The sequence below is a fragment of the Scatophagus argus genome, chromosome 15 (genome assembly GCF_020382885.2).
Source record: "Scatophagus argus isolate fScaArg1 chromosome 15, fScaArg1.pri, whole genome shotgun sequence".
In the NCBI taxonomy this organism is placed as follows: Eukaryota; Metazoa; Chordata; class Actinopteri; family Scatophagidae; genus Scatophagus; species Scatophagus argus.
In genome coordinates this window covers 16,484,718-16,512,684 of record NC_058507.1, presented here as the reverse complement: position 1 = coordinate 16,512,684, position 27,967 = coordinate 16,484,718, and the positions used below count along the sequence as shown (strand labels likewise).

Below are 27,967 nucleotides of genomic sequence, written 5' to 3'. Positions count from 1 at the left end.
GAAAAATGGGATTTAAACAAGAGATACATACACATATCAATTGCATATTTGAAAAGGGCTTTGTAATGTAACCTGTCATGCAGTTTAAATTGTATTATCTATACACGAAAACTGCCAAACAGAAGAGAGGGATGGCTGAGTGCAGTAAAATGATATTTAATATTTGTGCACTTATTGTGCTTCAAACTCTGAGATTTCCCAGCATAATGAGGTTCAGATTTCAACAAGTCTCTACTGATTACTGACACCCATCTCATCTTTCAAGTCAACATTCTGAGGTATCTTTTATTTCTCATTTGCTCATCCAAGCAGGCAAATCATTCAGCACAAAACAGCAATTCGATTGTGGACAAAAGCAAAGTTTTCTCCACAGTTTTGAAGCAATATTTCTTTGTGACTTATTGTTAAAGGTTACATGTCTGTAAGTGTGATTTTTTTCCCCTTTCAGATTCTTTCATGTAAATCATTTTCACCTGCATTAAAGGGAAAAATGGACTGGATGTTTTTTTCATTTGCCTGTGTATTTTCTATTTACATTTGTTTTCTTAAATTGCAGTCTTTATTCTGTCACTGTCACCATTGCACTGTAATAAACTTATATATATATATATAATTTTATTTTTACAGAAAATATCAATTGAATGTAAAAATGTCAACTAAATTGATTTGATTTTGGTTCTTGATGTGCAAGCACAAATAGGGTTTCACCTACAGTGTGTTTGTCCAGATGGATTAGGAAACGGCTTTTGGAAAAAATACTGGAAAAATACTTTTATCTAGATGTGGTGCACCATGTGCAGAGTGGAATAAGTTAAGTTAGCTGAAAATGTGTTAAAAAACTTCACGACGGGGGGGGCATCAACCTGGTGTTTTCCAATAGTGTATGGACACCAAAAAGGAGACAGACGACACAGGTGTTTCAGAAAAAGATTGCAAAATGTGCACATGTTCATCGATACATACACACATAAACACAGAGCTGCACTGTGTGTCTCTTTGCCATTCATTCTTGTTTACTTTGTCCTATTTTTAGCTGCAGCTCAAATGCCCTCTGCTGGGCTCATCAAAGCAGCTCCTTCCTGTTGTCATAGAAATGAGCTGGCACATCCATTAGCCTCTCCGTCCGCAGGCTGCCCAAATCACACTCGCCAGAGGAGGGAGCACAGCTGTGGGTCAGGCAGGTTCATCTGAACACATAGATTATTTACTCCGGCTGTTATTTAATCAAGCATGGGCCTAAAATAGAACTTGTCATCTTGTAAAAATCACCCATCTGTACAGGTAATCAGATGACTGCTAGCCCATTGAAAAAAAAAAAACACCTGCTATTTCCCCACTCAGTCCATTCACATGAGAGTTTCCTTCTGAATGGACTCTGACATGAGAGAGTAGGAATGTATGACACAGTCCTGTTCACTCCATGTAAGACACTTTAGTGTGAACACCAACAGGCATCCTGGGAATTACAGTCTTCAGTCAGCCTACTGCAGCTGTGGTGCTGCCTGGAAAACTGGTTATTCAGAGGAGCAGGCATTATGTGTTTTCAGCCACACATGAATGAACGAGAGGGGTTTCATAATTTGCAAAACACTGACTTATATAACCTCACTTCCGTTAAACTTATTCACTCCAAATAAGCACAGGGATTAGAGAAATCCTCAACATATCTGTCTCTTTATTAACCTATTGTTACTGGAAGTTAGAATAAGACAGTGATAATTGATTTTAAGCTCTTTGAAATCCAGTTGTGTGCTTTTCTGCATAAACAAGTGATCTGTCCAGCAGAATGCAATATAAGATGTCCATCTTGTAAAAAGCTTGTGCCTAAAAGAAAAAACGCATAATACCAATGTTTCCATCCATTCTGGGAGTCCCTCAGTCAGCCCTGACTGAGGGACTGACTGACTGACTGACTGACTGACTGACTGACTGACTGATTACTCCAGTATACAGCAGAAGTGACACATAGGTGGAAATACTTCAATGCTTCACGCAAGAGTGGTTTGTCAAAACAACCACCTCCTATTCCATCTGTTGCTTGAATTGTCTCTAGTTCTAGTTTTTATTTAAATAATTGTTTTCATGTTATTACTTACTTTATTAATTTTTACTCCTCACACAGTCATTGTGTTATCTGACGACCAAAGTTCCATATTTACCATATTTTAACTTATAACCAAATTGTCTCTGTTGCTGAGCAGACTCCATTTGATGAAGGACACATCTAGAAGAAATCTATTATGCAGACTTTGAGCTAAAAATTCAAACTGACAAATACCAGAAACTACATTATTATTTCAGATATGTAAACAGGCTGCATTGTCTGTAAAGTCTGCACTGTCAGACCTGCCATTTTTACTCCATTTTATTTTATTTTAAAACTACATCAAGTGAGCCTGAAAGTGATTGCAATGTTACAATGTCCATTTTCTGCTTGTACTCTTTGTGAACCTAATATCTTATGCAACCATCTTGGAGTGAAGAAGGCAAAGACTATCAACAGGTTGTTAAATGCAACACTTTTCCACTGACTTCTCTGACGCAGGCAGGACAGTGAGGAGCTGTTTCCATGGTAATAACCTCCCACATATAACTCAAATTGACTGGACTACTAAATTTAAAAAGACTGCACTGGAAAAAACAATCTAAGACTGCAAATGTATCTACAAAAGAGAGGACTCAAATACACAAATACTTGGATGTAGTGTCCTCAAATTCATGTAAAATCTATGAGGAAAACTAATTTTTAGCAAATGAGCGTGGCTGATTGATATTGATGATTACGTTTTGTGGATCTGACTGTGACTCTGCAGATGGCTGGTGTATTTGTGAACAGTGAACTGTGACACCACCATGTGGAGAAACCTGGTATGTGAATTCTGACTGTTTATAGTGAGCTGAGCCTGATTTTAACATATTCACATGTAATGACTCACTCAATTATTTATAATGGATATTAACTTCATAGCGTTTTTATATTTTATGTGACTTAAAAATTCCACTGCAATATTAGAAGCACTAATTCACAAATTACCAGCAATTCAAACTCATTTGTTTCTAAACTGGATGATACACGTCTTTAGTTCTTGTAGAAATTCATCTTTATCCCCAATCACAAAGAAACACATTTACATTTACTTTACGAGTACTTTATGTCTGCAGTTTGTGTTTGAGGTTGGCCAGCTGCTTCATGTCCACGCTGCTGCCACCGCACACGATCACCACCAGGGGGCCCAACAGTGTAGGCAGCCTACCTAAAAAGAGGTGATGCAACAAAAACAGGTCATCTTCTGTCATCTCCAAAGGTTTCCCCTCATTAAAATGAAATGACAATATACAGGGAGTTTCATTTTAGTCATTGCTTTTAAAAACTTTCAATAGACGTGGCTGTGGTCTGAAGAGTTCTTAGGATGTACACATGCATGAAAATAAGACCATTAAGAGCCACAAGACAAGTTTGCCGTAAACTGTTCACTAGATTACTGGACTGAAATGTTTCACACATGGTGTCGTTGACGTATCAACAACAAAATAAGAGGAGCTAATAAAAAAATAGCAATGAAACTGATCTTCCGACATAAGGGGCTTATTACATGTGGATTTAGGTGACAGAGTGATTACCTTCATTCTGTAGTTGGTGTATAAGTCCGGTATAGACAGGCGCTAACGCTGCTCCACATGCCATCTCCACCAACACACGCTCCTCGTCTAAAAGATGACACACACGTACACACTGAGTTTAAGGACAACAAATTCATTACATAGGTTTAAGTTATCAACCAAAATCAAACATTAAGAATAATCATTTCATTATTTTTTTTCATAGTCAAAGAAAAGTTCAAAAGAACGTTAAAATACACGTTCGAGGGAACAAACACACAAACCCAGAAACGTCTCGACAGCCTGCAGAGCCTGCTGGTCAGTCACGAGCTCAGATATGATCGTAAGCTCGCCGCTTTGACTGTACTCAAACGCTTTCTTGCAAACCGTCTTTGCTCCGAGACATTTAGCCTCACTGTGGAAACACAGATGAAGATGAAGTCAGTGTGGCTTCATTACCGCAGACAACACTTGAGCTCTTTTGAACGCTAACCTAGTGATGTCATCCAGAGTGACCACCCTCCCCGCCTTAATCGCAGCGTTGAAACAGTCGGCCCCCACCGTCTCCATGGCGATGATGGGCACGTCCGTCCAGCCTACATCCTTCAGGCCCTGAATGACCCCACAGAGGAGGCCCCCTCCGCCCACAGACACCAGCACAGCACCAGGCTTCACATCAGGGCCCAGAGAGGCTGCCACCTCCATGATCAAACTGGCGTGGCCCTGCCTGGATGTGTTTTGTGAGGAGGAAGGTACAGGAAGGGTTTAGATGGGAGTAATTTAATATTGCAGAGTACCAGCTTTGAAGTTCATCCATCAAAATTGCTTTGCAGAAACTATAAATTTAAACTGTGATGTTCCTACCACAGGAGGGGATGGTCAAACGGAGGAACATAAGTGAGTCCTTCCGTTTCTGCCATTCTAAGAGCTTCTGCATTGGCATCATCCCAAACCTGAAATGAGGAAGATATTACTGAATTTTCTCTTCCGAAACTCTTGCATTCATTTCTATACTACAGAACAACTACGGATTGACTGTTAAAATAACCACAATCAGAGGAGAACTGATGCCACAAAGAGACTGCTTACATATATTTAATGTTGAACTTTACCTTGCCTGTAATCTTGACAGTAGCACCCTGATCCTGGAGTCTCTGAACGACCAGCTGAGGAGAGGAGGAGGGAACAACGATGGTGGCTGGCAAACCCATTTTTCTGGCTACGTAGGCTGCAGCCATACCCGCATTACCACCTAGAAAAAAAGGCCATATTATGTTAGATTACACCAACTGACACTTTAATGTGCATATTAAAAATGCTGTGTCACAACAGAAATCTCACCTGAAGAGCAGACAACTCCTCTGGACTGTCTGGCGAGCTGATAGAAGAGAACAATGAAATGAAAAAGAGCCACAGATCTGCACCACAGTGAGTCAGCACTGACCTTTTCATCCAAGTACCAGTACAGGACGGACGGTTCCTACCTGCTGGCAGAGGTGTCCAATGCCACGGATCTTGAAGGAGCCAGAGGGTTGTGAATTCTCCATCTTCAAGTACACGGTGGTTCCCACGCGTTTGGACATGCTGATGCTCTCCAGCAGCGGTGTGTTCAGATGGAAATGCTTCGCCATGGTGCATCTGATTTCACTAAGACGGCAAACAAAGTGTTAGATGAGTGCACAGTTGAGTGTGATGACGGCCGAGCAAACGCACACCACCGATCAGGACTCACACAATCTGTCTTTTAAGAGATGAATGATATTTTCAGCAAGATGGTTTAGGGGTTAGCAAGCCTCAGCAGATGGTCCACAGGAAGAATACTTTAGCACAGAAGTTTTGTATAAATAAATGTCAGTGTTCACACTGCTCTTTTGTGTGCCGTGCACCGTCAGTGCTGCCTTCATGTGCAGTTGGACTTAGTATAAATAGTGGTAGCAGTAATTTGCACATTAGCGTTAAAAAGCACTACAATCGTGTCAAGTGCACCTATAAAATGTTCAGCATGTTTTGCAGGTCACAGAAGTGGTGACACCTAATAAAAGTTAAGAACAGCTGGGTGATAGTTCACTATTGTTTGATCATTAATTGCTGTTCATATCAGTAAGCGGGCGACACTTTGTTGTACTTCTGTGCATGATATGTAGTTTGACAGTTTCAGTATATAACAGGACTGAACTGACAGCTGTTCAAAGAAAGATGTGAGCTGGCCAAACTCTAACTAGGTTATTGTTTGTAGAAATTGTTTTTAAGACATATTTCAAAAACCAAAGCCTTCTACATGACTTTACACCATTCGTCATCATTTTATTCTAATTCTTTTATTTCACTGTGTTGTGATTAGGGTTAATTGACGTATTAAGCACAAAGTGTATAGCTTACATAGCTTTTATTGAGCTTCCTCGTTATAAACTTAATCTGTGTGAACTTCTGTGTTCACCGAGTGACGCCATAAATACAAAAGACAAAAGTTAACGTGACGTACAGTCGTCTACAATGTAAACCATGACGTACATTATTAACCTGTACAGTATGTCATAAGGTAACAGCGTGTTACAAGTCATTAAATGTTGACTTACGTTGGGATAAAATGCCTTGTTGAACGAGCGACCAATTACATCTGTGTCTGTATCTCCGTATCTACATCTTTTACGCAAAGTTTATTACATTTGCAGGGTAGGTTACAGTACATTATACATTATGCTAGCATGTAGCACATCCTGTCCCAAAGGCAGCGTCGGGCATGCAAGACACTGCAACTTCCTGTTCCTACTTCAAAATAAACGTCGCAATTGATTCACTTTCTCATCAACAACAACAACAATGTTATACCACTGAACACTATACCACACTGACTTAATTATAGGCATATTTCTATAGAGGTTAAACTTTAATGTTTTGCCGATTTTAAGTTTTTTCATACGGCCATTATTTTTTCTTTCCTTATATATAAATGTAGGTAGAAACAGTAAGAACCTTACGCGTGGAGCGCTCTCTGTTGGTGCCGACGCTTGAATGACCCATGAACTTTATTTCCCCTCTAAAGTCCACAATTTATTACCAACCCTTAAACACGTGTGTGTGTCAAATATAGAGAGACATAGAGAGAGAGAGAAAAGGACAGGCTGCCATCTATGTAGATTTCTTTTGATATGTTTTTAATTTGTGTTTTATTACATTATTACATTCCTTTCTTCTTTATTCTCTGTGCATTTTACACTTTAGTCAGTCAAAGCTCTGATCCTCTGTTTGGATTATAATTTCTTTATTATTATTGTACATGATCTGTGTAGTTACAGGTTGCATATACACAAAGTAATGGTTTACACTCCTCACACCAATGTGCCATTCTCACATCACACATCACTCAACTTATTGCTTCGTATTTTACACAGCATGTTAAAGGACTTGATGCTTTGTGTCAAAACTCTCCTGTACACTGGGTGGCAGCAGTGAGTGACACCAGCACTGAGATAAAGGAACAAGAGCAATGTTTCTTATAATAATAACAATAAAAATACAAAAACTTTTCAAAGCTTTGTTTTAAATAAAATAACACATTAGCAGAATAATGCACCTTATACAACTACTGAAATATGTAAATATGAAGAAAAAAAAAATCAGATGACCTTTAAAGAAAGTCAATTTGTTCTCACACTTTAGAATCTTCAGTCACTGCAGTTTAACACTAAAGCAGTTAGCCCAGTGATAATTTACACAATTATATTTTCAACCTTCCACCTTTGTTTAAAATGCGGCAGGCCGACGCTGTGTTAGTTATGACAATTTTTGTCTTGATTTTAAAGACAGCACAGAGGAGCCACGGGAAGACTGATGATTATTAAATACTTACTGACTTATCATATAGTTAGTTTTAGAGCCTGGTGCCAGAGTCCCCATGGTTCTATTTCAAAAGAAGGGAATATTGTTCCCTTCTCCTCCTCCTCTTCCTCCACTAACTGCTAACCCGCTTTTCAGGTGCTTTGGTTTCACAAATTCACTTCTCACATTCTTGTTTTCTGTTTTTTCCTTCTGTTTTACCGGCAGCAACCATTAGGCAGCTGAACAGATGTTAATATGACAGCATGCACCAGTGCTGAGTCAATGCAAATACAGAATAGTAAAAGGCTGAAACAACCCTAATGATTCACAGATGCTTCTTATTTCATTTTATGAAATCAGATTGGAAACATTCCTCTGATATCAGTTCAAACTGTTCTTTGTTTTCAACATGCCGTAAAATTCTAACGTCAACATCTGTTTCTCGTGCGGGTTGATGTGGACCTCAGCCACGCATCAAAAGCTTGATGGATTCTGCCTCTTAGTCCTGTGGTTGCACTTCCAACGTTATTCCTGACCAACACCGCTGATAGATGCTCCGTCAACAACGTGACAAAACCTGACTTCCTGTAAGACACACTCAAGAGTTACACTCGCTGCTCTTTCTTCTCACATTCCGCTCTCCAACTTCACATTTCATACATACTTTCACCTGATATAGCCTCTAAATGTACTGCATTCAACTCTTCACATCACACAGTGTGAAGGTGTTTTCAGATAACTTTGCTGCCATTGAGAAAAAGCATATCATTTTGCCATAGATGAACTTGGCTTTATGAAATTCCACCTGTTTTATTTTTTTTTTAATTACGGTAACATCTTTTGACACTTTTGACACTTATTAACACCATACAAAAATAAAGTGGCATTCAAAGTTCAGTTTTGTTTGGGTAAATATCAGATAGAGCTTTATAATTCAAAGCTCATTCTTTCATGTTCTGAGCTGGAAAAACTGCGAGCTGCATCCAAATGATTTTTTTTTTTTCCTGTTCAGCTTCTTTCATGCAGTGGAACACATGAAGTTGCCAAGCTACTGTTATTCAAAATAAGATTCAGGCAGTTTCTTTTAACTGAGGCAACTCAGTGAAAACATATTGTGATTCTGCCTCTGTGAATCCTGCATTACATCCAAAACAAAAGTTGCTTCATCAGAGTTGTGAGCTCCATCTTTGTTTCCATTGTCCTTCCTTCACTCAGCCTCCCCACTACCTCCATCCTTTGTTCTTTCTTTCTTTCTTGGCTAATGCTCCTGCGCACATGCTGCTGCTCCTCTTCTTCTCTGTGTGCATGTGCCCTCTGAGAGTGTGCACGTGGCTCCCGATCCAGGCTTCATGCCAGTGAGCGCTGTCTGGGTTTGATCCTTGGATACAGCTGAAGACAGAGTGAGAGAGAAAGAGAGAGAGAGAGAGAGAGAGAGAGAGAGGGGGGGGGGGGCAGGGTCACTACATCGTGTTAACATTGTTTGCAGGGATGTTCACAATGTTCAGGCAGACCATAAGACACTGTGCAGGAATAAATACATCACTTAAGAGGCTGTTTGAGGCTGTCTGGTGAATTGCCCTTAATTTACTGAATGAACGGGAATGAGGTTTGTTGTTCCCACTGTAAAGGTACAGATAAAACATTTAGTTACCGGTATAAATGAGAGGAACTCTAAAAGGACAACATGATGGACAGTTTTATAAATGCTAGTGTAAATGGTTCAGTTTTGCTACTACAGTCACTGCACTGGGCTCGGCCAGGTGTCCGTGGCTTAGCCTGAGAGAGTGATGAGTGTGAACAGAGTCGTGTTTAATATGAGTCGTCCAGTTTTCGTGGCAGACACTGAAGTGGACCAACCTCTGAGTATGCACACATTTATGGAAAGATGTCTGCTGTAACGTTTTATGTTCCCTCACCCCCAGCAGGTTTCTGGGTACGTATCCCTCGCGGTCGTTCAGTCGTGCCCACCACCACTCGGTCTCGGTGTCGTCACGCCGACGCAGCACAGTGAGGGCGTCACCCTCGCTGAAGGACAGCTCGTCAGCCTGCTGAGCCGTGTAGTCCCAGAGAGCGTAGACCAAGCCTTTGTTCATCACACCCAGCTTCTCTTGTACACCTGGAAGAGATGCAAAGTATTTAGTGTTTAAAAACGACAGACCTGTTGAGGTTGGTTTTGTTTGTTTGGTTGTTTAGTCTGTCTGTATCGGCCTACCATAGAGGAACTGAGAACACTGTGTGTAGCCCTCCTCCATTTCTTCACATTTGTCTGCAGCTGTTTCAACGTCGCTTATTGTTGTGGCGAAAATGGCGGCTCCCGACTCCACCAGCATCTTACAGAGGTGGACGCTGTTGCATGAAGCGGCACAGTGCAGAGGAGTCCTGGGAGTGACAACAGTTAAAAAAATGACTTTAAGCACACTTAAACACTCCTCTGCTAGTCAAGGTTCATCCACCACCGATAAAGGAAGGACAAAGACGTTCCAGTAATGAACTTGTATCAAAAATCTAATAGGCTAAACACAATTACAGGCATTAACAAAAGAAGCATAAATTAAATCATGTAACTTCTGAATGCAGATCTTCATTAGACTTGGTAATCTCTTCTTTCAGTACTGCTGAGTCAAAACTGAATTTAGAAATGCAATTATCTCTGTCACTGTTGCCTCTGAGCTGAGCTCCAGCATCACCGCCACAGTGTGTGTTCATTTCCCAAACACCCTCAGGTCCCTCAGCAGCCACTGTTCTGTTATTAGTCTGGACTAATACATGACTGAATGAATAACTGAAGGTACTGACCATCCATCACTGTCGGCTGCGTTCACATTAACTCCAAAGTCCAGCAGAAACTTAACAATATGGTGATGGCCAGCGCAGACAGCATTATGAAGAGGAGTTATGCCTTCATCATTAGGCATACTGGGGTTCTCCACCTTAAATACAGAGATAAGCAGAAAATATGAATAAAGATCTCAGACTGATTAGAATGATTGGCTATTGACAGCGATGGAAAAATGATTGGTATGACTCTTTAAAATCTTTTAATCTAAACCCCAGGGGTCAACACAATTGAAGTGTCAAGTGTCTGAATTCACTGCCAAACTCAGGATAGTGCAACATTTTCTGAACAGCTCAGAAGTTGTTGAGTTGTTGAGTCGTGCAGCCTCAGGGTAAGATAACATCAAACTGAGCTTGTTCCGGATGTATCTGAATGTTTCCTTGAGAGTATCAGCTACAGTCTGCAGTTTGGAAAGTCAGTAAGCACTTTCATTCAGCCTCCAAGTGAAAGATGTAAGGCACAGATGCGGGTTTGCCTTTAAATATTCAAGGCTTTGTCCTCAGTAGCTGCGTGCTGCTGCAAGACACTGTGATACGAAGTGCGAGTGCTCAATAACAACTTTCTGCACCTGACAACTGAGACCACCTCTCCCCTGACAAAGCTGCCCAGGGATCAAAGATAGCATGCTTAGTGAGCACTGTCATGAAGGTAAACTCTTCTAGTCATAGGCAGACCCGCTGAGGCAGTAAGTGTGTGGGTGTACACTAATTGTTGGCATGTAAAAATATTCTTCTATTGCATATGGTATTTTTTTTTCATTAAAAAGAGAAATTCATCAACATTTTCTAAGTGTGACCAAACTGGAATATTACAACGGTGTCCAACGATATTCTGCGCTCAAAAGTTCAGGGCACAACATTCTCTGGTGAGAGTAGACTCGAAATGCCCTAACATCCTTCATAAGACACACCTGGACTGTTTGAAAGAGCTGGGCCTTCAACCTCCAACAGTCAAGCTGCATACACTGAATTCGTTCATCTTCTGACTCTTGCAGTATATTAGATTCAGCATCCATTACATTTGTGCCATTTTGTGTCATTACAGCTTTCTGTTCATGTTTGTCATTTTTCAACAAATGAGTGCAATTGCACTCTGAAGTGTCTGTAAGATGGTTTTCTTTGTTTTCTTGCAAAGCATAACATGGATTTGGAAGCTTTACTAATGTAGGCTTGTAAAGCCCTTTGACTCACAGTAATATCAAGCTATAAAAATAACTTTTGCTTCACTTGATCTTAAATCCACAGACAGTTAACAGGCATTACAAACTTGAAATCTAAGAGTGTGTTATAATACAAATACTGCAACAGCAACATAATCTTGTCTTCTTGTCTTACCTCATATATAATCCTCTGCACCAGATCAAACTCTCCCTCTAACGATGCATCCAGCAGCAGAGCTAGAGGGTTAAACTTGACTCTCAGGCCGTGGCCTGTTCGTTCTGACAACGGCTTCTTCAGGTTGGTTCGCTTCACCTGCAGCACAAAGGGAGAGTCACAGAAGAGTGCTGACACTGTAGAACAGGATTACAGTACTGCTTAATATGGCACGCTGTCTTTCCCTATGAACAATCTGGTTAGCAGTAATGTGCTTCAAAGGGAAACGCAACAAAGTAGAATACTTTGAAAAGAAAATGAGATGCAGTGTTTAGCAAATTTATAGAGCAAACAGAAGCCCTAGTAATCTATACCCACCTTAGGCAGTGTAGGTGGGGCGGGAGGTGATGGAGAGGGGGAAACAGGGCCTACAGAGTTCTGTGCGGGACTAGATCCTCGCTGGTTGTTATTGTTCTGGTCCTCTGGCCTATCAGGTGCAGGGGATGGGCTGGGTTGGGTTGATGGAGATGTGTTATTGATAGTTTCTGCTTTTGCCAAAGTCTCTTTGGATGTCTCAACAGAAGGAGGGGACAAGCGCCGGGAGCCCGAGTTCACGTTTTGAACTTCAACCTCCATGGCTGCCATACTGACATGCTTGTCACCAGATTCTATGTTCCCATTTGCTGAATGGATGTTGTCCATGTCACCCAAAATGCAGTCAGGCTGGTAGAAAGTATTGCCTGGAATTTAAGAGTGAAACAGCTGAACTAATCATCTTTGAATTTTTAACATTAATATGAAATACTATACAGACCAGCTGTCCTGAGGCCATGTCATCATATCATGATGTCTTACCCGAGCCTCCTTCCATGCCTCCTGCCAGTGTGTTGAACCTGCACACCATGACAGAAATCAGTTTTAACCAAGCTGTCACAACCTTGATTTCCAAAATCTTAAATTGTTTTCAAGGTGGTGTACAGCTTTCAAAGGCACAGACCTCTGGTATAGTAGTTTTTGGATGTTCGGCCCCTGTGGACCCTCAGGCTCAGTGATTGAGCTCCGTTTCTTCAGCGGCCGTGGAGCATTGCTGAGGCGTCGGCGAAGAACCTCCAGGTCAGCATCACTCTGGTACCGTAGCTGGGAGTGGGCTGTGGAGGGCGGACATGGCAAATAATTCATGTTTACAAATTTCTTCATCTGTTTTTTGTTAACTGAATTCTCCTGCTTCCTGGATCCCAAATAAGTGATTATTTGGCACAGGAGTAAAACGGGTTTGACTGACTCTCAGGTACCTACCAACTGGGGTGAGCTTAGTGGGACTGAGGGGACGAGGGATGTTGTCCACGCTGGGTGGAGGGAGGATTTGCCCATCACCGCTCTCGCCTCCCCCTTTCCCTCCTTCTTTATCTGTAGCATCCTCTTCTCCAGCCCTAACTCCTCCTCCTCCCTGGAGAAAAGGGACCGGGGACGGAGAGGTGGAGGAGGTGGGGAGGATGGGTTTCCCATAGACTATGGAGAGAAGGGAAATGGGACAATCAGTGCTTAAACTGATTTTCATTGTGGATACTGTAACAACACTACACAGACACTGTCTTTAGTCTGTGACACAATGTGGAAAAATCTACTTTAATCTGCTGCTTAATTACCTGCTTTGACAGTAGTCCTGTTGCTGAGAGATCCATAGTTTTTGGCCTGAGGGTGCTGGAGGTACATGCTGTAAATGGAGCTGCTGTTCATGGTGGCGGGGCCCTTCCTGGGGGACTGGGGCCTGGAGGGGTGTTCTGGGACATAGGGTCGAACGGCCACAGCTGGTGGGGGGTCAGTTCGCTCTGATTGTGGGGACAAGGGAGATGGCTGGGGGGTGGAAGCAGGGCCTAACAGTAGAAACCGAGAATGGAAAATATAGAATCAACTTTTTCCAAATGCTACGCTCACATATCCAAGAATTCATCATCGAGTTTCCCAAAAATAGAGAGGCTTGTAATTTTTTGTTTCAAATTAAATTTTAAATCAAATTTAAAGAACAGTCCTGAAAGAGTAACTTCATATCTCTGCTGACCTCCAGTAACCTCACTGCAACGCACCGGTGCACTCCATCAGTGTTAGCTGTTGTTACAGCTAACACTGATGGAGTACACATCTGAGCACACCCAACCACATCTATCAGTGATAATTGGGAAGGTCAGAGGTGAAACTTTCAACCACAAAGGGGAGCAAAAACGCAGCTTTTCAGCATTGTGTTAAGCTACCCTTAATTACCTTGACTTGAATTTGGAGGGACAGAGATCCGTTGTTGTATCTGCTGCGAAGAGGAAGATGACGAGGATGACGTGGCATTTGCAGCAGTGGATCGAGGCCAGCCCAGTGTACCAGGGGCGGAACGAGGCAGGGAACTGGTGGCACAGTGATGCCCTGCTGCCTGGTGGGTGGCGCTGGGGTAGGTACCATAACCAGAGGGATGCTGGTGGGAGGGGAAGACAGTGAACTGAAGAGACAGAATTTGAAAAATATTTTTCTAAAGCCTGAATGCATATTCTATTTTTTTCTATGAATATTTTGGAGAGAGATTTTTCTCCCAAAATATTTCCTGAGCTGAAAAATTCACACAGTCATTTGCTGGGAACCAGGGTGCTCCTAAAATGGCCTCAAGAAAGCCATTTGCAAAATGAATTATTTTATGTCTCTACAATATCATTTGGTAGAAATGTACGTAGAATGTAGAAGGTAGAATCTCCATATGTACCACAAACAGCGCAGTACCTGTTCTGGGCTGTTGGTCTTCCAGTCCGACACACTCTTAGTGATGCTCGGCCATGGTGCTTCATTAGCTAAAGAGAGAGAGAGAGAGAGGAACGGGACAAAGGTTACAACAGGAAAAGCAGTTTTGGAGAGTTAGAGGCAAAGACACACAAACATAAAAGAAAATGAGTGAAAAAAAGTGTTGAAGGAAAGGTGAGATACAGGTAGACAGAGTGAGTTATGCTATAATGAGAAGAGGTTGGAAGGGATCTGGATGCTAAATAGTGATTTACAGTGTGTCACTTTACTGACACAAAACTAAAATGTGTGGCAAAACAAGTGACGAAAATAAAAGTGAATCATTAGCCACACATACATATATTTTGTCCCAAGAATAACATAAAAACAGTAAGGGCCAGATCGTGTGAATGACAACATTTGGTCTGAAGTGAACTACGTGGTCCATTATTTAGTACAAGGTAACAATTATGCAGTATTTGGAACAGACTTCCAGTCATCAAGTTATTTTTAATTTGACCTGACAAATGTGGCTTTGAATTGTTTGGTCTCCACAAAGCAAAATGCTGTGTTGTAACAAGACAAGCACTGAATTGCTTACCCTACATGTGCAGATTGGTGATTATAGTGTGCTCTCATTGAGTAAACGAGTATTACAGCGATGGGACCAAAGTATGTCTGATCATGAGCTCAGCTGCATAATTTATGGGTAGTGTGGATGTCATCATCTGACAGCTGCATGCACAAAATTTACCTTTTGGTATTGTTTTCCTATTTTAGAGACTAATTACACTGACCTGTTGCTTATATGCGAAAAACAGTGCAATTCAAAACCCCAAATAACACAAATGCTGCCTTGAGGGTTTAAAACTGACTTGACCGACTGTATTAAAATGTTAATCTCTCAGAAAACTAAACCTGCTTCTTTTGAAAGGTAGCAGTTTAAAGCAGCCTCTGTTTCCACATAGGTGGTGTTACATAATTGGCACAGATGAAAGCAACTCTAAGGTCAGCATACTGGTCAGTCAATAAATCTTCATCCACTGTTGCCTATTAACTAGTGACAATCCAGGAGGTCAGTGGCCTAGCTTAATGCTATACAGTTTCACAGCAGTTGAGCCTCACATGACATCCATGAAAAGTAAAGTTACCTGAGGACAAGAAACAATATACCAGAGTAGGGTGCTAGCAGACTTGTTAAGATCGATACTGATAACATAATTGTTCTGACATTTTTGGCAGCCTACATGCTTAATATCTACTATGCTTGTGTGTGAACATGCTGAAAAATAATTAAAAAGAGCCTAATGCCACCGACCAGTGAGGCTAGAGAGGGACAGCATGGTAACATGCTTGCACTGTGTACACAAACTGATGTTTAGTTCACTGTGTTTGCACGCTAACATATGCTAAATAGCACTTATGACAAAATAAAGCAGGCTCACAAGAATGTCATTCATTTTAGTCACAAAACTAAAACTAAAAATAACATTTTGCTAGAAAAGAAAAGTCCAAGGATCACCACAGTTACAAAAAAAAAAGACATTTCCAATATGGTGGATTTCCCTGCCATACCAGTCAATGTTATCCTTGAGGCCACGCTGGCTAAATAAAGCCAATAACTTAAAAAGTCCTTTGTGGGACTAAATGTCACTTTTGGCTATCATTCAACATCCACAGTGAAAGCGCCTCACCATTTGGCCACAGTTTTGGTGGTAGAGCCTCGTCACAGTTTAGGTGTGTACAAGACTAATACTGATTAACTATTAAACCTGGGAGTCCTGCAGTCAGCGAGCTGTGCTGTGAAACTGTTGGCCGCTGCTGTAACCTGCTGACCTCAGGAAGAAAACAGTCACGACAGGAAACAAACAGTCAGCTCTGTGCGAGGTGGAAACTTGGCCACCTGCCTGAGAGCTGAGATTAGAGGAAGTCACTCAGTGTTGGAGAGAAAAGACAGTACGGTTAATAGCAGCACTGGCACCACCACAGTGTGCCCCGGCGCAAAAATGCAGGTTAAACGTTCTAAGAAGCCCATCATCACTACTCAAGCTTAAACAACATTAAATGTATTTCACATCCTCTGAAATATTATTTAATCTACGGAACACAGACACAATGTAAGAATACAATGAAACAGTTTCACAGTATGCTGTATAATGTGTGGAATGTGCATCATGACTCATTACATTTAGTAAGGATTAAAGCAATAGGCTAACATTTTGAGAAATGTGCTTATTTGCTTCCTAGAAGAGAAGTAGATCAGAGAAACACTACCGCTTTCATCTGTCCGCTAAACATAAAGATACTGTCAGTAGCTGCTGAGTGTAGCTTAGCATAAAAAACTGTCTGAAGGTTACAAAATGCTCCTATCAGCACCGTTAAAGCTTATAAAACAAGACTCCAGGACGTTGCTACACCTGGTCAAGTAATTATCTACACATAATCCCTTTAGAATTCCAGAATGTTGATTTCTACAATTAGATTTTTCCACAGATAAAAAAGAAATTTAAAATGCTGATTAGTGGCCTTCAGAGGTAGTGGTGGGTGGACATTGTTACCTTGCTAACTTCGGACAGTGCCAGACTACCTGTTTACTCCTGTCTTCTGTTTTAAGACAAGTACAGTTTACCTGTCTGATCGTTTTTTTCTCAAACAGAAGTGTCAGGAGTTTTGAAGGTTTTCCTATAGATCATTAACTATGCGACATTCAAAAAAGAGCTTTTGTATCAGAAAACCTCTCTATTATCTTGGGTCCTGTTACCGCTAGTAAATATTAGTTTAAGTCACTGGAATATTAAATAATTTCTCTTAATTTAAAGGTTCTTCAATGAATGAATGAAAACGTAAATTCTGTATTCTAATGCTACTGGCAATTCCTCACTGGGATTTTTGTTTGCTTTAAGATGCTGTGCTTCTACTGTATTACCTTTTGTGTGGTATAATAAAAATTCAGAGCAAACATTTTTTAGCAAGCCTTAATCTCTCTGATGACAGCAACAACAGCTGCCATCACCTCTTACCAAAAATCTCTGGTTAAATGACTCACACACACATTCAGTATCCAAACTGAATATAGCTACACACTTCCTTTCATTCATCTGCTGTGCTTGCCTGCCAGTGTTGACATGAGTTACAACTATGCATTTCCCAAATTACATAAGCTGGGACAATAAATAGAGTTGTGACATTTGCATTGGCATTCAAGAACACAATGGGATTTGTATCAATGCTGTTTCAAGACACTTCAATTATACCCAGTGGTTACACTAAATGAGGAGAAATGTTTTGCTGCTTCAGCTTAGGCGTACTGATATATCACTGTAAGCTGGACAAGCATATGACTGGCTTACTACTAAATGAGAGCAGCCTGGTACAATATGGTCAGTAGTTAATGAGACAGTGTTGAATGTATAGAAACCACAAGGACTCCAGGAAGTCATTGGACATAAAACCACAACTTGTTGCAGATTTTCTTACATTTGGACAAAATCACAATAGCTTTTTTCCTCCTTTTCCAGTCATTGTGCTAAGCTAAGCTAAGCAGTTCTTGGGTGTATCATACAGATGTGAGTGGTATCAGTCATCTCATCTAACTATATCTTTATCTTTATATTCATTTTTTTCACTGCTACTGACCTTTTAACACCAGATACAAAGATGTGAAGGAATAAATAACAGACTGTAGTTTGCCCTCTGTTAATTTTCTGATGCTGGACTTCCTAACCTCAAGCAGCTGCTGGCTATCAGATGTCATGTCTGTGTCCTTATACATATGACCCTTACTATTTTAGGTCATTTTCTGCGGCTGACTCAATTATGTTCTCCAGACCATCTGTTCTGTAGAGCTGGACAAAACACTCCACAGCATTTTTGGTTTGAATGCACCCTTCAATTTTTCTCAGCTCCAAACTCAAACTAAAAAATGTCTGCCTTGAAATTAAGGCTAAAAACCATAAGGAGACCAGCTACATCTAAAGGTGCAGATGAAGAAAGCAGGTGCTGCTAATCTATCACCAATGGAGCTAGTGGTGAGGGACTCACTCTTGTTACTGTTGCCCCCCTGAAGGGACTGAGGTCCCTCCCACGTCTCAGTGGGCTCTGACAGGACGATGTCTAAATCTGACACTTTCCATTGGCTGGGAGGCTTCCTGACGCCACTCCTGTCCTCTTCTGCATGGCCACACCCACCACAAAAGACAGTAACAAGACACCAACCACGACCGTGACAACCACCGAAACAACATCAACACGAACAACATCATGATGACATCATAATGGTGTCAGAACAGTAACAGGAACAGTCACGCCAGCAACCACCACCAACATCAACACGAGACAAAACAATAATCATAGAAACCATCAGCACACACCACATTAATACATCACATTTAAGATGACATGAACAACAACAGATAAGGGAAAGGAAAAGAAGGAGCCAACAGACAGGAAAAGGAAACAGACAGAGAGTTAGAATCTAGACAGAGATATAAGACAGTGCAGATAGAAAATCTGAGGCAAAGATGCAAACTGATCCAAGTCTAGTACAGTGCCTTAAGATATGAGTCTATCCACCTGAGAGGGAGCGGATGTGGCTGAGCGGGGTGGGTTTGGGTGGTGGGTCAGCTGGCAGGGGGTACCCCGCCTCCTGTCTCCCCTCTGCTGGAACCTGGATGTAGGGACAGACAGCTGCCACTCGACCTGAAACTCCAGCGCCTTGATGGGAAGAGGTCTGGGGGGAAGACAGGCCTCCTCCATTCATACGACTCAACTGAGGGGAGTGCAAAGAAAGCCAGAAAGACAGAGTTGCACCTGAAGTAACTGAGAGAGAAATGACAAGACTTCCTGTATGTAAAAAAAGAAATCAATGATAAGAACTAAGTTATGTACTTCTGCTCTCTTCTTATGGAGTCGTTCTCTCAGGTCTCCGATGCGCTGATCCATCACCGTAACCTGGGCGTTCCTCTTGTTCAGCAGCTCCTTGTTCTGGGCCAACTTGCTGCTCTGCTCCAGGTTATGACGGTTGCGAGCCTGATAAGACACAGCATTACGAGTCTATCTAAGTACTGTATTTGAACCAAACAAACTTGAATGAGTTCATTTCCCGACTGAAGGACATTAAGTAATGGTATAATTTACCTGCAGCTCCTGGTAGAGTTTCCTCAGCTCCAGGGCTGCGGGACTAGACAGTGGTGATCCTTTATGGCCAGTGGGTGCACCCTGGGACCCGGTGGGTGCCCCCTGAGCTGGTGCAACAGAGTGTAGCTGAAGGCGTCCTCTCCTCAAATCCTCCAGCTGCTGGGTCAACTGGTAAAAGCACGTAGAAAGACCTTAAAAACTCACCCAACACAAACTCAATTTGTCTTGATTGGGACCGTTATCTCTCAACCCTCCAGGTTACCTGGTCGACTCTGATCACAGCAGACTGCAGCTCTGCCTGCTTCTCCTGAAACAGGCTGCTAACATGGTCGATCTCAGCAGCTGGAGACACACACAGATAAAAATTAGATGGAAATATTTAAAGGAAACCAAGTAAACTGTTATCGTCTTTATTTCAGATCAGATACTGTAGTTTATCAGCTTTCGATTTACTTACTTACTTATACTTTTGGAACATAAGACTTGAAGTTCAAATGGTGAACTTTAAGCTGAATGTATTTTTAGCCAGCAATACTATTTCACTGTTAACTAATGTACTAGTGATGCGTAGTCATAAACAGTCATAACTGACTGTAATCCAGTCATCATCTCTGCAGTGTTCTCAGTGTGTTTAGGCTCACAGAGGTTTCCATTGATCAGTTTACTGTAGTCCACTTGTCCTCTCATGGCCCTGATCTTCTTCAGCTTGGCTTCCTGAGTCTCCACTCGCTCCTTCAGCCGCTGCAGCTTCTCAGCTTCAGACTAAACAACAGAGAAAGACCAAAGACACAAGCTAAACATCCCCTGAAAAATTCATCTTTTTTTTTTTTTAGTCAGCTTTCAGAAGGCGCCTAACGCAAATCATTGTGTTTTCTTAATCTGTTGAATAAACAGGCTATACCTTATGGATACCATGCTATACCTGACTTATAAACATCCAACAGTTAGTGAGCCATATCGATTACAGTGTAGAAATTTTGTAGTGGGGCTACTACTGGTTAGCCTGCCACCCTATAGCATGGAACATAAGAGGTAACTTTCTGGTGCCTTATAAACCACCTGTAAAGTCTGACAGACAGACGTATGGACAAACCTGTGTCTGTCCCTGATTAGATCTGCCTCCCTGGTGAAGATATCTCAGTCTCTGCTCCTAAAATAGATGAGAAAAAAAAAAAAACAGATTTTCGATTATTTCCAGATATGTTTTCATTTGGTCTAACCCCAGTGAGCCAGACCAGTTGCTATAAACATTTTGATGATGATAAAACACTGACAATAACACTGACTTAAAGGCAATAAAAAAACAATTTTCTCAGCCAACCACTTACTAGTGTGATGAAGTCTGATATGAACACAAATGCTGTGTTTTAGTTAGAACCATTTAAGTTGTTTCACATTTGAAATTGAAGTATTTCTGTTTATTCATTTACTTCTCTCAGTGTTTCAAAGTGGGCTTTGCTCAGGTGAAGAGTGATGAAGCCTTCCTGCACTACAGTAAAGACTGCGCAACCTTTGAATCTGACTCTGATGAAGGTTAGACTGTGAATAAGTAAGTGTAAATAAATCCTCAGTATGTACTAGATGCAGGGGTTTTAAAACAGCATGAAATTCAGGAATATAACACATGCTTTTCCATTGATATAGTGTTAAGAAATCCAACTGTCAGTTTATCAGCTGTCTGATTCTTGCATGCACAGTTTCAACAATTTCACATTCATCATACTGATGTTTAGAGGTTCTCTGCACAGACTGATGAAGATGCTGTCAAAGCAGAAAGAGAAGAAAAATATTGCAGTTTCAAGTAGCTCATACTGTGTATCTGATAGTGGAATTATTTCCTAGTGATGATCAACTGACCAGTAGTTCATTCAAATATTATTTACTGTTTTGTACTGAGACTCTACAAGACTTAGCTTTTCCCTTTTGAGTCCCTGCATGCCCACACTGCACCAACACAGGTGTTTTTCTACGGCAGGAAAACCACTGTTGGCTGACTAACAAGATACCACAATGCAGTCCATTTAAGAGAGCTAGTTTCAGGTTCCTGCTGTGGTGCATGTTGGCTTACTGGGACACTAGATGGATGGGTGCAACTGTTATCAAAGTTTGTTTGTCCTTTGTTACTTCATATAATTCCCACAATAGCGCCTCCTTCACCTCCACCACCATGACTAGGGGTCTAATTATCCAGTAAATGATACTGTATTATCTTAGCAAGCGCTTATTAGCACCGTGACTTACAGTGCATATATATATATATATATACTGTATATAAAACACCGTGAATGACATTCTCTGACTTTGTACTTGCAGCACAATCTCCTGGCAACCCTTTTGCCAAATTTTTCATATTTAATTATGTATTTGCTGCTGATTTTCATTTGCTTTGCATGCATATATTCATAGACACATCATAAAGCAAACAGCCACAAAGGGAGGAACAAACAGGCAGGCTGAGAGAGAGACAGACGGAGGGAGAGGGAGGTCTGTTTTGTGTGATGCTGACTGCGGCAGTTTACACCTCTCTTTGTATCGTGCTGGCACGTAGTACAGCTGACCTGTGTGTCTCTCTTCACGCAGGCACACAAACAGAGGAAGAGGGAAATGGAATGTTGGCAAGACGCCTCCCATCATTCACTGGAAACACACACATACGCGCTCTAATAACACATTACATAACAGTAGCTTGGTTCACTACATAGATGCAGGAGTAAAAGTGCATGTAGCAGGTGCCAGGAGATGTGTTTTGGACTATTCACTTCCTGCAAGTTTTCAGTCCATGTTGCACTATATTAATGACGGAAACTGCAAGATACGGAAATACTTCAATACTTACACAGTGGAAGGAAACACTTAGTAGCTGTCATTTATCAGGGAAATTGCTGCTTTTAGAAATGCTGAATATCAGCAAAAAGTTGCCAGATAAATGCATCAGTGCCACAGATGGCCTTGAAAAACCCAAATTGGCCAAATCAAAGATGGTAGATGAAAACTGTTCCCTTTTGAAAGCGTATTTATTCATATCGTTTAGACTGAGTAGACACTTAATCAAATGAATAGGGAGACTTTAACTTTAACAAATTAAAGGAGTCAGTATTTTTTTTAGTTTTAGTTTTTTGGCTTGTCTTTCTGACTCTTTCCCGGAGTACAATTCGGCTTCAACTTCCCAGCAGCTGTGGCTCCCTGGTGACCTCATTTCCTGTCAACTCAAGGGTCACTTCCAAATGTTGGAATGGCCACGGTCTCTCTCTTTTGCTCTCTCTCTCTCTCTCTCTCACACACACACACACACTCACATACAAAACCTGGAGGTGAATGGTGGTGTACTGGTTCAAAGCTGGAGTCCTTCTTTCCTGCCAGTGCTTAAACCCTGACCTGGATCACATGTCCTGTTTCCAAGGAACATGTATGAGCCCTGATCCTCACACACACACACACACACACACACACACCACAAATTCTTCCAGGGCCATAGCTTCTGGGGCCTCATAGTCGACCTTTTTACAGACAGACCGTAATGTAGATAACCTTACACTGAGTGACAGGTAATCCATCCAACAGCTCTATATGTGCGTGCATGAATTGCATGAGTTACCTTGGCGACCAACATCTGTTGCTGAGCCTCTATTTGTTGCTGTTGTCTTGTGGCCATTTCCTGTAGCTCAGACAGGGTCAGTTCCACACGAGGAACCTACACACACACACAGACACACACGTCAGAATAGACACAAGGTTACATACATTAATGCAGCATGTCCATAGAATAAGTGTGTGTTTTCCTCTGTGAGTCTGTAATCACTGTTTCCATCCATTACACATTACTGAGTTCACGACTGTTTCTGACAAGATGAAAACCCTAAACTGTGACAGGAGATGAATGCTAGGCTCCAGTGCACAGCTGCACACACATATCACCTCACACTTCAGGTCACAGAGCACATTCAGTGTGCTACAGAAATGTTATTAGGTTAGCAGCTGGTGGCCTTGGCTGGATGACAGAATTACAGTATCGGTTCAGGGGAAAATAGCCGGAATCCTATCTGGGCTGGTCATTAGAGGGCTGTGACACAGACATAAGCTAGAAAAAATGTCATCACACTCATCGTTTGTCCCATATTTTACCATCAGAGGAGTGGCACATGCCAGAACAACTTGTTATGCAGCTGTATTTGTATCTGTTCTTCAGAACAAACACTTCTGCGATTGTAATGTGTAAGGGAGTAGGCTGGGGTGGGGTCGGGGGGAGAAATGCCTTTAGTAGACAGTAGGGGAAGGTTTCTGCCCAGCCACATCCTGCTATTGTTTATGTTCATTCATGGACACACACACACACACACACACACTGCGCCTAGTGTGTTGCGCTGATTTTCAGTATGCAGTGAAGTCGGCAAAAAAAAGTTGTGTTAACAGTCAATGCATCAGTTCATATTTTAAATAATCTAAAAGGCATATACATGATAATATAAATACTGGCTGTTTCTAAAATTAGTCTAAAATGGAAAGACCTGACCTAGACTTGCAACTACATAGTGACAAGACCATACATTTATTCACTACTAGGCCTTCTTAAAAACAATTTTTACCTGAGATTAAAATATATTGAACTACCAAATACCTCGCAGTTTCATTTGAGTCTCAAAAAAATGATTAATGAATGATTCCATCACTTACAGGATGCTTTTAAGTTCATATTTGTAGATGCTGTTGTATTGGATTGTCTGTGCTGCAGGGTATTTGAAATATTTTAAGAAGGATGAGAAAAAATTAGGAACTGCTTTCAAAATACTGTAGTGAAATACAGCATCACCACAAAGTGCATGATCAAAACATGCAATATGGTGAAGTAAAGACATAAGCAACTTAAATAGTGTATGGAAACAGAAACAGACCTCAAATGAAATCCTGAGGGACTCCAGAGTTAATCAGTTTTAAAGAATTGGTTGTCTCTATTTGTGATGGGAGAAAGCAAGTTTCAAGCAACAAAACTGCTGCAAACCTCCCAATACACTGCAATTACATGTGAAAAATACAAAACAAACGTACATTGAAATCTGTCCAAATGTTTCTTTCTGACCCACAAAGCATCCATCCATCCATCCATTTTCTGTACCGCTTATCCGTCAGGGTCGCGGGGAGGAGCTAGAGCCTATCCCAGCTGACTACGGGCGAGAGGCGGGGTACACCCTGGACTGGTCGCCAGTCAATTGCAGGGCCGACACACAAAGACACACACATTCACATTTAGGGGCAATGTAGAGTAGCCAACTAACATAATGTGCATGTTTTTTGGGATTGTGGGAGGAAGCTGGTGAACCTGGAGAAAACCCACGCAGGCACAGGGAGAACATGCAAACTCCACATAGAAGGGCCCAGACCGGGATTCGAACCTGGAACCCTCTTACTATGAGGCGACAGTGCTAACCACTGCACCACCGTGCCGCCCGCCCTCAAAACATAACTTTCATTAAAACCTTGATAAACTTGGTTGGTACTTGAACTGCCAACAAACATCACTTTGAAACATCAGTTGAAGATGGAAGCTGGAGATATTCACAGAAGCCCGTAGTCACTGGGACATAAGGGGTCGAGCCCTTAAAGTTTAGAGGCTGAATGAGTTCATTTAGAGCTCAATTTCTCTTCAGAGATGAGAGAGAAATGGTCACAAAACAACCAGGGATTCCAGGCTTCATTCAATTTGGATAATGTACAGTATAAAACATCTTCACATGTCTCTGTAGGGACTCAGGGAGGGGGCTGCTGAAAAACTCCATTACCCTGAACTGTGCCCTGAGGGTTATGGCAATTCCTAGAGATGAAATCAGTGAAATAAATTAAACCAATCATCCTTATGTCAACTCGGGGAGAGGAAGCTCTAACTCTGCACCATTAGTTCTGTGCTTATGAGTGCTAGTGATTAATGACACTGATAGCCAAACTGTGCTACAGCCATCACCGCCTCACTTCAGGCTGACTTACATAATTCTTAAAAACATAATGCAGAACCACAGTATTCCAACATAACGCTGACCACATCATACTTTACATGATGGCCTTATGCACATTACACTGGTTTTCCAGTCAGTGGTTCCACATGTCATTAGCTAACTGCTGACTTTTGGGATTCTGCAGATCCTCATTTTGATGTGCATTTGTGAGGAGTCTGCAGATACAAGCTGATCTCCTGCTAATGCACTCTGCTACGGTGCTGTCACCTTGCAGGAGAGCAGGCACTACGATTGGAATCTTTGTGAGCAGTGATGCAGTGGTTAATAGAAAGATTAATAAAACAGGATTTCCAAAACAGCCTTCAATAAATGTACATCTGTTTCTAGAGAAGTCACCTAGTCCATGTTCGTATCATCAAACAACTTATTCATCCAATGATGCAATACAATGAAATAATTTGGATCTGTACCTGTATGGAAGCAAAACACCATTAGTAGATAATATGTGAATGTGAAAATGATAAAACAAATAAACAATAACAAATGATACAATTTTTTGTCTGAATTTACCTTAAAAAAAAAATACATTTGAAATCAAGCTTGCAAAACTTGAAATTATCTAGTGAAATTTTCAAAGGGGGGGATTCAAACCACATTAATTCAGATGGATGTTTTCTTCAGATGAAGTGTTTCAAAGTTATGTATTTAAATTTCCAACACAAAGTATAAATTAGTGGCTTGACATGCTTGCAAGACTAAAATGCCGACACCTTTTTGCTTTTTGTCACTTAACTCCAGCTAGTAACAAAGCCTCGATTCCTGATGCTTTCAAAACAATATTTGAAAGGTATGTGGCTATTGTGGTTATTGCATGCAACTGTCTGTCAGTGAAGTTTATGTCCTCCAGGTGCTGCTGTGTCCATATTTCTAATGATGACATGTATCCTACAGATACTGAAAAGTTACCAGGCCACCCGACACTTAACATCTGTGTCATGTATTCTGCTGCTCATGCTGTTAACACTCTGTAGTACAACATCCTGCGGACTGTGCTGCTGCGAGCCCCCAGCTGACATTACCATGCAGTTTCTATCAGCCTCCCGCTGTGCTGTATTTACCTGCAGGCTGTCCCATGTGATCCTGCAGGAGCGGACTTTAATTTTGCTGCATTGTCCTTCAACAGTAAATTCCTGCACCAAATCCACCTCATTCCACTCCATCCTCACAGCCCTTCAGAGAAACAGCAGCCCTTTATGGTTTCAGGTGGAAAAATTGCCGGTGGCTTGAAAGAGAAAAGCTTGGAAGGGGGAAACGAGAGCAATCCTTATCACAACTTTCCCTCTCGTCCGCCCGGTGATGTGCTGTGATTTACAACACTCTCTCCCTCTCCCTCTCTGTCTCTCTCTCTCGCTCGGCCCACGCTCTCTCCACACCCCCACCTCTCTCTCTCTCTCTCTCATACAAACTCTCTCTTCAGCATTGGTGTGTTCTCATATGACGTGTAAAGCACACTGATGTGACACTGCATTCAATTACGACTGTAAACAAACATGTGAACCTAAAAGTGCTCTACAAAAGAGGGAAAATCATCACCTCCACCCCTTTTATACACTTTTCTCTTCATCATTCCATCTTTCTACAGCAAAATTGTTCTTTACCTCCATCTCCCCTCACACCTCTCATCATCTCTCTAGATCTCTCTCATTCTTCTGTTTATCTCTTTACCTCCCTTCTTCTGCACATCTCCTTTCTTAATCCTCATTTATTTCTGTATCTGCACTCCTTCATCTCTCTTTCTCTCAGTCCTTGTCATCCCTCTGCAGCTAGCTTTTTGCTGCAGCGACATCCCCTTCTCCCTCCCTCCCTCACACCTCCCTCTTTCTTTCTCCCATTTTCTCTCAGAAGGGAAATCACTGCACCACAAGCTGCTCTCAATCAACCTCTGCTTCCAACTCCAGATGTGTGTTATGCAGGAAGATGATGTCGATGGTGATAACGCTGGCAGATTAATGGCCGGGGCAGCGTGCATGGCGATTTCATGGCACACATTCCTGCCAGACGCATCCAGAGACACAGAAGAACACACACACACACACATGCACACACACGCACACACACACAAACACTAGAGTAACAGCTGACTCCTGCTGCGTCATATCATCCTCATTTTCTCTGTTTCACTCAGCAACACACACACACACACACAGTGACATGTGACTTAACTGCTGTGTCACACATTTTCCCTCTCTCTCTCTGTGAAACAGACATACACATCTGTCTCACTCAAATAAACACTGACACACAGTAATGAAAGCAGAGTTTCCGCCAGTGCTGCTGTTCTGGGTGCAGACATCTGTGGGGGTCAGCGGGCTTTGAGTGTGTTGTCTGGATATAAAATGCAGGGCTGCTAACAGCGGTTCATTATGTTTTTAGAGCTAAATGCAACTTATTGTTATGAGTATTAGTAGTAATATTGAATATGGAGGACATTTTCATGAAGATTCAGTATGTTGAAAGGCTGAAGCTGATATGCTCAAACTCAAGTAGTTTTCAGAATTGGA

At 41.6% G+C, this 27,967-nt stretch overlaps 2 protein-coding genes across 6 annotated transcripts in view; both read right to left on the bottom strand.

The window, feature by feature from the left end:
• Positions 1–10: 10 nt before the first annotated feature.
• On the bottom strand, positions 11–6,600 carry sdsl (serine dehydratase-like). 2 transcript variants are annotated; one of them, XM_046412475.1, is made up of 9 exons: positions 6,574–6,600; positions 5,085–5,247; positions 4,942–4,978; positions 4,713–4,852; positions 4,465–4,553; positions 4,094–4,327; positions 3,885–4,015; positions 3,622–3,708; positions 11–3,254 (listed from the first exon to the last, which is right to left on the bottom strand). In XM_046412475.1, exons 2-9 carry the CDS (start codon positions 5,229–5,231, stop codon positions 3,151–3,153), a joined length of 969 nt encoding a protein of 322 aa, XP_046268431.1. In that variant the 5' UTR covers positions 5,232–5,247; positions 6,574–6,600; the 3' UTR covers positions 11–3,150. The 2 variants fall into 2 exon arrangements, with proteins under 2 accessions (XP_046268431.1, XP_046268430.1); XM_046412474.1 differs by lacking the exon at positions 6,574–6,600 and adding an exon at positions 6,177–6,360 and having other exon boundaries at positions 16–3,254.
• Positions 6,601–7,632: 1,032 nt separating this feature from the next.
• The window catches only part of LOC124071700 (apoptosis-stimulating of p53 protein 1-like), a 40,947-nt gene continuing 20,612 nt past the window's right edge, over positions 7,633–27,967 (bottom strand). For 2 of the 4 annotated variants that reach the window (XM_046412471.1, XM_046412470.1), the window contains exons 5-24: positions 23,057–23,152; positions 20,555–20,611; positions 20,103–20,223; positions 19,724–19,803; positions 19,462–19,629; positions 19,213–19,353; positions 18,898–19,093; positions 18,367–18,495; positions 14,329–14,396; positions 13,828–14,029; positions 13,215–13,442; positions 12,865–13,077; positions 12,566–12,716; positions 12,424–12,461; positions 11,947–12,308; positions 11,590–11,727; positions 10,216–10,349; positions 9,632–9,798; positions 9,336–9,535; positions 7,633–8,808 (exon numbers count right to left, since the gene is read on the bottom strand). In XM_046412471.1, the coding sequence (XP_046268427.1) occupies positions 8,767–8,808; positions 9,336–9,535; positions 9,632–9,798; positions 10,216–10,349; positions 11,590–11,727; positions 11,947–12,308; positions 12,424–12,461; positions 12,566–12,716; positions 12,865–13,077; positions 13,215–13,442; positions 13,828–14,029; positions 14,329–14,396; positions 18,367–18,495; positions 18,898–19,093; positions 19,213–19,353; positions 19,462–19,629; positions 19,724–19,803; positions 20,103–20,223; positions 20,555–20,611; positions 23,057–23,152 (2,931 nt within the window). In that variant the 3' untranslated portion in view covers positions 7,633–8,766. Of the gene's footprint in view, positions 8,809–9,335; positions 9,536–9,631; positions 9,799–10,215; positions 10,350–11,589; positions 11,728–11,946; positions 12,309–12,423; positions 12,462–12,565; positions 12,717–12,864; positions 13,078–13,214; positions 13,443–13,827; positions 14,030–14,328; positions 14,397–18,366; positions 18,496–18,897; positions 19,094–19,212; positions 19,354–19,461; positions 19,630–19,723; positions 19,804–20,102; positions 20,224–20,554; positions 20,612–23,056; positions 23,153–26,524; positions 26,791–27,967 lie in introns of those variants that run through there. The other 2 variants (XM_046412473.1, XM_046412472.1) reach the window with 2 other exon arrangements.